This window comes from Zonotrichia leucophrys, chromosome 22, assembly GCF_028769735.1.
Source record: "Zonotrichia leucophrys gambelii isolate GWCS_2022_RI chromosome 22, RI_Zleu_2.0, whole genome shotgun sequence".
NCBI lineage: Eukaryota > Metazoa > Chordata > Aves > Passeriformes > Passerellidae > Zonotrichia > Zonotrichia leucophrys.
Window position 1 is genome coordinate 1037726 of NC_088191.1, and position 13222 is coordinate 1050947.

Here is a 13222-nt window from a genome sequence, read left to right on the forward strand (position 1 = left end):
TGGATAATCCCAGCCCAAAACCAAGCAGGAATTTGGATAATCCCAGCCCAAAACCAAGCAGGAGTTTGGATAATCCCAGCTCTAAAACCAAGCAGGAATTTGGATAATCCCATCCCAAAACCAAGCAGGAGTTTGGATAATCCCAGCCCAAAACCAAGCAGGAGTTTGGATAATCCCAGCCCAAAACCAAAGCAGGAGTTTGGATAATCCCAGCTCAAACACAAAATTGGAGTGTGGATACAAAGCAGGAGTTTGGATAATCCCAGCTCTAAACCAAGCAGGAGTTTGGATAATCCCAGCCCAAAACCAAGCAGGAGGAGTGTGGATAATCCCAGCTCTAACACAAAATTGGAGTGTGGATACAAAGCAGGAATTTGGATAATCCCATCCCAAAACCAAGCAGGAGTTTGGATAATCCCAGCCCAAAACCAAGCAGGAGTTTGGATAATCCCAGCTCAGCCAATCCCTGTGAGCTCAGGCTGGGGAAAGGACAATAAATAACAAATATTGAAATATTGCATTTGCTGTCGGCCTGGCAGGCTGGAATGGCGAGGTCAGGCCTGGCTCTGAGGGGCCCTCATTAAGCCCAGTTCAGAGGGACCCTCATTAAACCCAGCTCTGAGGGGCCCTCATTAAACCCAGCTCTGAGGGACCCTCATTAAATCTGGTTTGGAGGACCCCTCATTAATCCCAGCCCTGTTTAGGCAGGCACAGTCTGGAGCTCCCAGGTTTTCAGCAGTTTCTTGGCAGCCATGATGGTGTTCTGAGGGACCCCTCATTAAACCAGGCTCTGAGGGACCCTCATTAAGCCCAGTTCAGAGGGATCCCTGGTTAAGCCAGGCTCTGAGGGATCCCTGGATAAGCCCAGCCCAGTTTAGGCTCAAAAAAAGCCTGGAGCTCACAGGTTTTCAGCAGTTTCTTGGCAGCCATGATGGTGTTCAGAGGGACCCCTCGTTAAGCCAGGCTCACAGGGACCCCCCTCATTAAGCCCAGTTCAGTGAGGCCCCTCATTAAACCTGGCTCTGAAGGACCCCTCATTAATCCCAGCCCAGTTTAGGCAAGCAGAGCCTGGAGCTCCCAGGTTTTCAGCAGTTTCTTGGCAGCCATGATGGTGTTCAGAGGGACCCCTCACTAAACCTGGCTCTGAAGGACCCCCCCCATTAAACCTGGCCCTGAGAGGCCGCTTGTTAGGCCTGGCTGTGAGGGGCCCCTGGATAAGCCCAGCCTTGTTTAGGCAGGCACAACCTGGAGCTCACAGGTTTTCAGCTGTTTCTTGGCAGCCATGATGGTGTTCTGAGGGACCCCTCATTAAGCCAGGCTCGCAGGGACCCCCCTCATTAAACCCAGTTCAGTGAGGCCCCTCATTAAACCTGGTTTGGAGGGACCCCTCATTAAGCCCAGCCCTGTTTAAGAAGGCAGAGCCTGGAGCTCCCAGGTTTTCAGCAGTTTCTTGGCAGCCATGATGGTGTTCTGAGGGATCCCTGGTTAAACCCAGCTCTGAGGGATCCCTGGTTAAGCCCAGCCCAGTTTAGGCAGGCACAGCCTGCAGCTCACAGGTTTTCAGCAGTTTCTTGGCAGCGATGATGGTGTTCTTCATCAGCATGGCCACCGTCATGGGCCCCACGCCGCCGGGCACGGGTGTGATGTAGCTCGCCTTCTTCCTCACCCCTGAGGGAAAAGCTGGGCTGAAGGGCCAGGCCAGGCTGCCCAGCCTAAAGCCAGGCAGGTTCTGTGGGGGGCTGGGTGGGTTTATCCTGCTGGAAAGTGGGGCAAGGCCCGGCCTGGGGGTGAAGGACAAGGGGGGGAAAAGCGCCAAGCCAGGCCTGGAAGCACAAAGGTCCAAACCAGCAAAAAGCCAGGCCCAAAAGTGCCAAAAAGCCAGGCCTGAAAGTGCCAAAAAGCCAGGCCTGAAAGCGCCAAAAAGCCAGGCCCGAAAGTGCCAAAAAGCCAGGCCCGAAAGTGCCAAAAAGCCAGGCCTGAAAGTGCCAAAAAGCCAGGCCCAAAAGCGCCAAAAAGCCAGGCCCCAAAGCGCCAAAAAGCCAGGCCCAAAAGTGCCAAAAAGTGCCAGGTCGCTGAAGGTGCCAAACAAGGCCAGCCCTTAAAGTGACAAAAAGCCAGCGCCTGAAAAGTGCCACAAAAAGCCAGGCCCAAAGTGCCAAAAAGCCAGGCCTAAAGTGCTCAAAAAGCCAGGCCTGAAAGTGCAAAAAGCCAGGCCAAAGTGCCAGAAAGCCAGGCCTTATACTAAGTGCCAAAAAGGCGCCAGGCCTGAAAGCGCCAAAAAAGCCAGCCCGAAAGCGCCAAAAAGCAGGCCCAAAGGCCAGAAAGCCAGGCTGAAAGTGCCAAAAAGCCAGGCCCCAAAGTGCCAAAAAGCCAGGCCTGAAAGTGCCAAAAAGCCAGGCCCGAAAGCGCCAAAAAGCCAGGCCTGAAAGCGCCAAAAAGCCAGGCCTGAAAGTGCTAAAAAACCAGGCCTGAAAGTGCCAAAAAGCCAGGCCCAAAAGGTGATTTTTAGCACAGAAATGGCAAATCCAAGCCTGGGGTTGGAGCAGAGGCAGAGACCCAACTGCTGATGCTCAGGAGGGACACAAACCAGGATTGTCCCCTCCCCAGTGCCCCAAACAGCCGATCCTGAGCCCAAGAGCTGACTTGGAGAGGAGTACATGGATCCAAACCGAGCCCAAGGAGCGGATCCAGAACCAGGAGCTGACCTGAGCCCAAGGAGCTGATTTGGGAGAGGGATAATCCATAGATCCCAAAACTGTGGGAGAGGGGATAATCAATCCAAACTGATCCCATAACCACCTTGATGACGAGCCCAATCGGAGCTGACCCTGAGCCCACCCTGAGCCCAAGGAGCTGATTTGGGAAAGGGGATAATCCATAGATCCCAAAACTGTGGGAGAGGGGATAAACCATGGATCCCAAAACCCTGAGCCCAAGAAGCTGACCCTGATCCCAAGGAGCTGACCCTGAGCCCAAGGAGCCCACCCTGAGCCCACCCTGTGACCAAGGAGCTGACCCTGAACCCATCCTGAGCTGACCCTGAGCCCAAGGAGCTGATCCTGTGCCCAAGGAGCTGATCCTGTGCCCAAGGAGCTGATTTGGGAGAGGGAATAATCCATAGATCCCAAAACTGTGGGAGAGGGGATAATCCATGGATCCCAAAACTGTGGGAGAGGGGATAAACCATGGATCCCAAAACCCTGAGCCCACCCTGAGCCCAAGGAGCCCACCCTGAGCCCAAGGAGCCCACCCTGAGCCCACCGTGAGCCCCCTCACCCTCGAAGTCCACGTCGCCCACGAGGCGGGGCCGGGCCGTCAGCGGGTCCTGCACGCGGGTGATGCCGACGTCGATGACGGCCGCGCCCTCCTTGATCATGTCAGCCGTGATCAGGTTGGGGATGCCTGGAAAACAAACACAGCCTGAGCCTCGGGAAAACACAGATCCATGAAAACACAGCCCATGAAAACACAGATCCATGAAAACACAGATCCATGAAAACACAGCCTGAGCCTCGGGAAAACACAGCCACAACCTCAGGAAAACACAGCCCCAGGAAAACACAGCCTGAGCCCCAGGAAAACACAGCCCCTGGAAAACACAGCCACAACCTCAGGGGGCTCCACATCCCCTGATCCCAAAGTTCATTCCCAGGATGTTCCAATCCAGCTGGGATTTCCTGCCCCCCACAGAATTATTGGATTCAGGAGTTCTAAGGGTTTTTCCCAATCTAAACCATCCTAAGAAATGCAAATCTACCCCCTGGTCCCCCTCATCCCAACGTTCCCAGGGTGGATTTTGGGGTCCCTGTGCAGCTCCCAGGGTGGATTTTGGGGTGGTCCCAGGGTGGATTTTGGGGTGGTCCCAGGGTGGATTTTGGGGTCTCTGTTCATGGCCCCATGGTGGATTTTGGGGTGACTCTGCAGGGCTCTCAGGGTGGATTTTGGGGTGTCTGTTCATGGTCTCAGGGTGGATTTTGGGGTCGTCAGGTGTTTTGGGGTGTCGTTCATGGTCCAGGGTGGATTTTGGGTGCTGTGCAGGGTTCTCAGGGTGGATTTTGGGGTCTGTGTCAGGTTCTCAGGGTGAATTTTGGGGTGTGCATGATTGGGGTGTCTGTCAGGGTTCTCAGGTGAATTTTGGGGTGCTGTTCAGGCTTCAGGGTGGATTTGGGTGTCCAGGGTGGATTTTGGGTCTCTGTTCAGGCCCTATGTGGATTTTGGGGTGACTCTGCAGGGATGCCCAGGGTGGATTTTGGGGTGTCTGTTCATGGTCTCAGGGTGGATTTTGGGGTGGTCCCAGGGTGGATTTTGGGGTGCTGCACCCCAGAAGCTGCCCCCAATCCAGCTCCCACCCCACCCTCCCCTCCAAAGGCAGAACCCAACACCGATTCCCTTTGTGCCCAGCTGACTGCAGCGGCCACCACGATGTCGGCGCGGATGGTGTGCTGCTTCAGCTGCTCCTTGGGCGTGTAGCGGTGCGAGATCGTCACCGTGGCGTCACCTGCGGGCACAGGGGACACCGGGGTGGCCTGGGGGGCTCTGAGAGACCCCAGCACCCCCCATGGCAGCTCCTCAGGTGGCTCTGAAGATTTTCTGAACCTTCTGATGTCAACATTTCTCACTCACTTTCTGTAAATAACTCATTGGTTTTGCATTCTTTTATAAAAGAAATTTAACAGACTAACAGTCTGTCCAGTGGCATTGCAGAGGTGGCACTGTCACCCCCCATGGCAGCTCCTCAGGTGGTTCTGAAGATTTTCTAAACCTTCTGATGTTCACATTCTTGTAATGAACTTTCTGAGAATATAACTCATGAGAATATAACTCTGAGAAAACATAACACTAACACTCTGAGAAAGTTAAGTCACGTCACTCTGAGAAATAACTCACTCCTCTGAGAAATAACTCACTCCTCTGAGAAATAACTCACTCCTCTGAGAAATAACTCACTCCTCTGAGAAATAACTCACTCCTCTGAGAAATAACTCAACCCCTTGAGAAATAACTCTAGATACCTCTGAAAATAATAACTCACTCCTCTGAAAAAGTAACTCTAAAGTACTCCTCTGAGAATAATCATAACTCTGAGAAGTAACTCAGAATTTCAGCAGGTTGGGGAGGTGTTTGTGTGTGTGTTTGGTTCCCAGCCGTACCTCCGGGCCGCTCGTGGCTGCCGTCGGTGTGCAGCAGCATGGCGATGGGCATGCCCACGTTCTTGGACCTGCCCGCCACCACCACGTTCCTGCCCAGCGTGGGGATCCCTGCGGGCACAGAGCGACAGAGCACAGCCTGGCACGCTGCCCTGGGCCGGCTGAGCCTGCTGGGGCCCTGAACAGCACCCGGATTCCACCCTGATAACCTGCACAGCACCCTGAAACAGCCTGAGAGCCTGAACAGCACCCTGAAATCAACCTGAAGTAGCCCAGAAAGCACCCAAAATCAACCATTCGCTGAGAGCTCTGAACAGTCCCCAATTCCAGCCCTGAGAGCCAGAACAGCACCCTGGATGTCCAGCCCTGTACACCTGCCACGCACCCCAAATTCCAGCCCTGGTATCCCTCCCACAGCACCCCAAATCCAACCTGAGAGCCCAGAACAGACCCCAAAATCCAACCCTGATAACCCAGAACAGCACCCCCAAATTCCAACCCTGATAACCCTGCACAGCACCCTGAAATCCAACCCTGATAAGCCCGAACGGGCACCCCAAATTCCAACCCTGATAACCCTGCACAGCACCCCGAAATCCAGCCCTGAGAGCCCAGAACAGCACCCCAAATTCCAACCCTGAGAGCTCTGAACAGCACCCCAAAATCCTACCCTGAGAGCCGAACAGCACCCAAAATCCAACCCTGAGAGCCTGAACAGCACCCCAAAATCCACCTGATAACCCTGCACAGCACCCGAATCCAGCCCTGAAACCCTGAACAGCACCCAAAATCCAGCCCTGAGAGCCCTGCACAGCACCCAACTCCCACTGAGAGCCAGACAGATCCAATCCATCCTGAGAGCCCTGACCAGCACCCCGAAATCCAGCCCTGATACCCTGAACAGCACCCCAATTCCAACCCTGAGAGCCTGACAGGCACCCCGAATTCCAGCCCTGAGAGCCCTGAACAGCACCCCAAAATCCAACCCTGAGAGCCCTGAACAGCACCCCAAAATCCAACCCTGATAACCCTGCACAGCACCCCAAAATCCAGCCCTGAGAGCCCTGAACAGCACCCCAAAATCCAACCCTGAGAGCCCTGAACAGCACCCCAACATCACCCCGGGGCATCCCTGGGAGCCCTGCACAGACACCCCAAAACTGGCTGAGTTTTGAGCTCAGGCCCCCTTAGGGCAGAGCAGAGCAGGACAATCCCTCCCTGTCCCTGATGTTCCCAGGACAGGACAATCTCTCCCTGTCCTTGATGTCCTTCAGGACAGGACAATCCCTCCCTGGCCCTGCTGTCCTGAGCTGGAATTCCCAGCAATCTCCAAACACTGCAGCAGCAGCAGCTCCCACCCAAGCTGTAACTCCCAGAATCCCCAAATCACCATCTCCCACCCCAGCAGGAATTCCCAATCCCCATTCACCCAGTCCAACCATCCCCATCTAATTCCAATCTCCCAATCCCCATGTCCCACCCAGCAGAATTCCAAATCCCCATGTCCCCCCCAGCAGGACCCCCATGTCCCCATGTCCCACCAGCATAGAATTCCCAATCCCCACGTCCCACCCAGCAGGAATTCCCAAATCCCAGATCCCCATCTCCCATCCCAGCTGGAATTCCCAATCCCCATGTCCCACCCAGCCTGAATTCCCAATCCCCATGTCCCACCCAGCCTGAATTCCCAAATCCCAGATCCCCATGTCCCACCCAGCAGGAATTCCCAATCCCCATGTCCCATCCCAGCAGGAATTCCCAATCCCCCCATGTCTCACCCAGCTGAATCCCATCGTCCCCATTCCCATTCCAGCTGGAATTCCCAATCCCATGTCCCACCCAGCAGGAATTCCCAATCCCACGTCCCCATGTCTCCCCCAGCAGGAACCCCCATGTCCCCACGTCCCACCCAGCCTGAATTCCCAATCCCCATGTCCCCATGTCCCACCCAGCAAGAATTCCCAGTCCCTATGTCCCACCCAGCAGGAATTCCCAATCCCCATGTCCCACCCAGCAAGAATTCCCAAATCCCAGATCCCCATGTCCCATCCCAGCTGGAACCCCCATGTCTCACCCCAGCCTGAATTCCCAATCCCCATCTCCCACCCAGCAGGAACCCACATGTCCCCATGTCCCATTCCAGCTGGAATTCCCAACTCCACCCAGATTCCCACTATGTCCCCCCAGCAGGCACCCCACCCATGTCCCCATGTCCTCCCCCCAGCAGGAACTCCCCCGTCCCCCCCACCAGCGGAACCCCAGTCCCCCAGCAGCACCCCCATGTCCCACCACCAGCAGGACCATCCTCCCACATCCCATCCCCACCCCCAGCTCCAGTGAACCCAACCAATCCCACCACGATCCATTCCCCCCAGGGCACCCCCATGCTGCCACCAGAGCCCCTGTGGACCCCAATCCCTGTTCCTCTGGATGATCTCCCAGACGCCCCGGGGCGTGGCGGGCAGCATGGAGTCCTGGTCCAGGCACATCCTGCCCACGTTGAGCACGTGGAACCCGTCCACGTCCTTGTGCGGGCTCACGGCGTTGCACACGCGGCGCTCGTCGATGTGCTCTGCACAGGGCAGGGGCACAGCTGGCCTGGGCTGCCAGATGTGCTGCCAGATGGGAGCCCGAGCCCTGGCATGGAGCTCTGACCCTGAGCCTTCAGCTGGAATTGTCACCCCAAACTGGAACAGTGACCCTGAGCTGGAATTGTGACTCTGAGCCTTGAGCAGGAATTGTGCCCCCAAAGTGAAATTGTGACCCTGAGCTGGAGCTCTGACCATGACCCTTGAGCTGGAATTGTGACCCCCAAACTGGAATTGTGACTCTGAGCCTTGAGCTGGAATTGTGATCCCAAACTGAAATTTAGACCCTGAGCCTTCAGCTGAAATTGTGACTCCAAACTGGACCTGACCCCAACCTTGAGCTGAATTGACCCCAAACTGGAATGTGACCCTAAACTGGAATTGTGACTTGACCCTGAGCTGAATTTCAACCCCCCCAAGCTGGAACTTGCAAGCCCCAGACTGGAGCTTGACCTGACCCTGAGCTGGAATTTCAACCCCAGCCCCAAACTGGAACTACAACCCCAAACTGGAGCTGTGACCTTGAGCCCTGAGCTGGAATTGCAACCCTGAGCCCCAAACTGGAACTGCAACCCCAAACTGGAGCTGTGACCTTAAACCTTGAGCTGGCACTGCAGCCCCAAACTGGAGCTGTGACCCTGCCCCCGAGCTCAGCCCCCAGCAGCGTGTGGACACCTGGCCATCCCGCATGGAGCTGCAGACAGCCTCTACTCTGCATGCCAGCCTGCACTGAGGATCTTCTGCAGCCCAAGGACGCCACCCCAGCTGGAAGCGAACCGCCACAAGCCTGCGAGCTGCTGAGCAGATGGGCATGCTGAGGCAGATGGGGGCATTCCTGCAGAGCTGCTGAGGCAGATAGATGGGGCAGTTCCTGCAGAGCTGCTGAGGGCAATAGATGGGCAGTTCCTGCAGAGCTGCTGAGGGCAATAGATGGGGCATTCTGCAGAGCTGCTGAGGGCAGATGGGCAGTTCCTGCAGCTGCTGAGGGACATGGGCAGTTCCTGCAGACTGCTGAGGCAGATGGGGCAGTTCCTGCAGAGCTGCTGAGGCAATAGATGGGGCAGTTCCTCAGAGCTGCTGAGGCAGATAGATGGGGCAGTTCCTGCAGGCTGCTGAGGGCAATGGGCAGTTCCTGCAGAGCTGCTGAGGGCAGATGGGGCAGTTCCTGCAGGCTCGGCAGATGGGGGCAGTTCGGGGCAGTTCCTGCAGAGCTGCTGAGGGCAGATGGGGGCAGTTCCTGCAGGGCTGCTGAGGGCAGATAGATGGGGGCAGTTCCTGCAGAGCTGCTGAGGGCAGATAGATGGGGGCAGTTCCTGCAGAGCTGCTGAGGGCAGATGGGGGCAGTTCCTGCAGAGCTGCTGAGGGCAGATAGATGGGGGCAGTTCCTGCAGAGCTGCTGAGGGCAGATAGATGGGGGCAGTTCCTGCAGGGCTGCTGAGGGCAGATGGGGGCAGTGCTGAGGGCAGATGGGGGCAGTTCCTGCAGAGCTGCTGAGGGCAGATGGGGGCAGTTCCTGCAGAGCTGCTGAGGGCAGATAGATGGGGGCAGTTCCTGCAGAGCTGCAGAGGGCAGATAGATGGGGGCAGTTCTGCAGGCTGCGAGGGCAGAGGGCAGTGCTGAGGGCAGATGGGGCAGTCCTGCAGAGCTCTGAGCGATGGGGGCAGTTCCTGCAGAGCTGCTGAGGGCAGATGGGGGCAGCTCCTTGGCAGCTTCCTGGGAATGCAGGAGGGGAGCTGAGCTGAGCTGCTCACCAGGCAGGGGCAGCTGCACCAGGAGCCCGTCCACGGCCGCGTCACCGTTGAGTTTGGCAATCAGCTCCAGCAGCTCCTCCTCGCTGATGGAGGCCGGCCTCAGGATGGTCTCGCTGCTGATCCCTGCAATCACCAAATGCACAAGGTCACAAAACAGTGAATTCCCCATGTTTTGTGCGTTTTCCACCCGGTTTTGTTGCCTGGTTAAATGTGGGAGGTGCACGCAGAGCATGGAAGGGTTTGTGCAGCTCCCAGGCTGGACAGACCTTCACAAACCTTATTTGGGATGATTTTATGGGGCTGGTGGTCTGGGAAAGGGGGTTTGGGACCCTGCCAGAGCAGGGACAAACCCAAGCCAAGGCTGCTGCCATGAAAACAAAACCACATGGGCACAGTAAAAAAGGGATGCTTGCTCAAAATCCCAGCTCCAAAAGCAGCTTCAGCTGCTCAGACCCAGGTTAAATGACTCCATTTATTGCCCTGACCCCAAGCAGGACCTTGGACTGCAGGATGGAGCCAGAGAGCTGCTGAACAGGGACTGTGTCCCAGGCAGATGGGAAAAGGAGGCTAAAAATCCCCTCTTGTGCTTCTTATGGCTCTGGGAAAGCTGAAAAACCCCAATCCTGCCCTGAAGGATCCAACTGATCACATTCAGAACATAAATCCTGGGTGAAGCCAAAAAACCAACGGGTGGGAACAACTCAAAAAAAAAACCTCCCAGCATCGAGGATTCCCAACCAAAGCGCGTTTTTAGGGCAGGAAAGCTCGCACTCACCCACATCAGCCGCCGCTTTGGTTTTGTTGAGCACGTAGGAGTGGCTGGCCGGGTTCTCGCCCACCAGCACCACGCTCAGGTGCGGCCTCCTGTTGCCGGCAGCCACCCATTGCTGCACCTCGTGCCGCGCCTCCTGCCGGATCTGCCGCGCCAGCTTCCTGCCCGAGATCACCACGGCGTCCCCGCTGCACGGGAGAGGGTCAGCACAGCCCCGGGAACCGGGCAGGAAACCACGGGGGAAAGGGTCAGCACAGCTCCAGGAACCGGGCAGGATGGAGCGGGGGAAAGGGTCAGAACAGCCCCGGGAACCGGGCAGGATGGAGCGGGGAACAGGGTCAGCACAGCCCCGGGAACCGGGCAGGATGGAGCGGGGGAAAGGATCAGAACAGCCCCGGGAACCGGGCAGGATGGAGCGGGGAACAGGGTCAGCACAGCCCCGGGAACCGGGCAGGATGGAGCGGGGGAAAGGATCAGAACAGCCCCGGGAACCGGGCAGGATGGAGCGGGGGAAAGGGTCAGCACAGCCCCGGGAACCGGGCAGGAAACCACGGGAAACAGAGTCAGCACAGCCCCGGGAACCGGGCAGGATGGAGCGGGGAAAAGGATCAGCACAGCCCCGGGCACCGGGCAGGATGGAGCGGGGAACAGGGTCAGCACAGCTCCAGGAACCGGGCAGGATGGAGCGGGGGAAAGGGTCAGCACAGCCCCGGGAACCGGGCAGGATGGAGCGGGGGAAAGGGTCAGCACAGCCCCGGGAACCGGGCAGGATGGAGCGGGGAACAGGGTCAGAACAGCCCCGAGCCCGGGCAGGATGGAGCGGGGAACAGAGTCAGCACAGCCCCGGGAACCGGGCAGGATGGAGCGGGGAACAGGGTCAGCACAGCTCCAGGAACCGGGCAGGATGGAGCGGGGGAAAGGGTCAGCACAGCCCCGGGAACCGGGCAGGATGGAGCGGGGGAAAGGATCAGCACAGCCCCGGGAACCGGGCAGGATGGAGCGGGGAACAGGGTCAGCACAGCCCCGGGAACCGGGCAGGATGGAGCGGGGGAAAGGGTCAGAACAGCCCCGAGCCCGGGTAGGATGGAGCAGGAAACCAAGGCGAAAATGGGAAAGGGTCAGCACAGCCCTGCTGCCAGCCTCGGGCAGGATGGAGCGGGAAACCCAGGGAAAAAAAAAAAGCTCCATCCCTTGTGCTTTATCAGGGCCTTTAGCACCTTTGTGCCCGGTCACGTTTTAGGCTCGGTTCCAGCATCAAGGCTGGGGCCAAATGGGGCAGAACTGGAATATCCTGAGCTGGACCCACCAGGATCATTGATTACACCCCAAAATTCCGCTCCATGCAAGCCTGAGGATGTTGTGCAAACATTGTTTGGAGCAGGGTGGGATGCTCGGGGGTCTCTCTCGCTGTCACAGCAGTGAGTGCTCAGGTGGTCTCTGTCCCTGTCACCTCACGGAATGTTCTGGGCTCTCTGTCCCCCTCATGCCAAGAAATAATTCAAAAGAGAGGGCGGTGATCTCCTTCTTTATCACTCAGGAGGTCTCTGTGTCTCTCATTCTGGGGGATGATCGGGGGCTCTCTGTCCCCATGGCCCCGGAGGAGCCCCGGTGTGAGGCGATCTCTGCCCCCCTCAGCCCGGGGTGTCCCCGTTCCCCTCACGCCGGGACAGCCCCGCTGTGAAGCGGTCCCGGTTCCTCTTATTCTGGGGGATGATAGAGGTGTTTCCATCCATCCCCCTCACCCCAGGGATTGCCCGGGAGTATTTCCATCCCCCTCACCCGAGGCCAGTCCCGCTGCGAGGCGGTCTCACCCCCCGTGCCGGGGCAGCCCCGCACTCCCACGCAAGGCGGCCGCGGGATTTCATCAGCCTGCAGCTCCCACCGCGGCCGCTGGGGGCCCGCCCGCCGCCCCCGGAACCGCCGGGGCCACACGAGCCGCGACCCCAACCCGGGGACAGCCCGAACCGAACCGGGCTGGGCTGGGCTGGGCTTCCCCCTCTCACAGCCCTCAGCGTGCCTGGCCCCGGCAGAGCGCGGCGGGCGCTGCTCCCACCTCCCTCCCAAGCATCCCCGCACATCCCCCGCTGTCCCGGCCGTACCGAGCGGCGCTGAGGTGCAGGCGGCGGGCGCGGGGCTCCATCGCGGCGCGGCTGAGGGCGCGGAGGGGCTGGAGCGCGGCGGCCATGGCGGGGCTCGGACTGACAGGCGGCAGGAACAGCTCTGAGGAGAGCGTGCTTCCTGTGCCTTTTATACCCGGTAAGCCCCGCCCCACCCGGCAGTAACCAATGGGATTCAGCCCCAAAAATGATTGATGGAGGTTTTCACGTTGAGTGGTGGGAGAGCCGCTGAGGCGGGGCTGCGATGCCGGACCGGGAACGACCGCGGCAGCTCCAAACGGGGTGAAAATCAACATAAAACCCGTGAGATTGGTTATTTGGGTATTTAGTGGCACCTCCGCAGTCCGGCAGTGGGCACGGTGTGGGTGGTGAGAGGCTGGGGTGACCCCAAAGGTGCCTTGGTTAGTGCGGTTCCAATCATGGGAGCGGCGGCCGCCTCAGAGTCCCCCTCAGCCCGGTACCGGAGTCCCGGGATCGCCTCAGAGTCCCCTCAGCCCGGTACCGGAGCCTCGGGATCGCCTCAGAGTCCCCCCAGCCCGGTACCGGAGTCCCGGGATCGCCTCAGAGTCCCCTCAGCCCGGTACCGGAGTCCCGGGATCGCCTCAGAGTCCCCCCCAGCCCGGTACCGGAGCCTCGGGACCGCCCTTGCCCCGCGACTGGCCCGGAGGAAGGGAGGGACAGACGGACACCGGCGGGGGAATCCACGGTGTTTGCCCAAGGTAAGGGACAAAATAAAATAAAATTGACAAAAATGCCAAAAATGGTGTGGTTGGTCTCTGCTGACCCCACGAGTCGCTCATCACCCACACAAATCCTCCCCAAAAGTGTGGCTGGGACCCCCAGAAAT

General features: G+C 58.3%; 1 protein-coding gene across 1 annotated transcript; it reads right to left on the bottom strand.

The window, feature by feature from the left end:
• Positions 1 to 344: 344 nt before the first annotated feature.
• On the bottom strand, positions 345 to 12485 carry MTHFD2 (methylenetetrahydrofolate dehydrogenase (NADP+ dependent) 2, methenyltetrahydrofolate cyclohydrolase). The gene is made up of 8 exons (XM_064731248.1): positions 12358 to 12485; positions 10262 to 10446; positions 9487 to 9609; positions 7570 to 7719; positions 5151 to 5261; positions 4406 to 4498; positions 3277 to 3402; positions 345 to 1668 (listed from the first exon to the last, which is right to left on the bottom strand). Exons 1-8 carry the CDS (start codon positions 12441 to 12443, stop codon positions 1529 to 1531), a joined length of 1014 nt encoding a protein of 337 aa, XP_064587318.1. The 5' UTR covers positions 12444 to 12485; the 3' UTR covers positions 345 to 1528.
• Between the last annotated feature and the right edge of the window lie 737 nt (positions 12486 to 13222).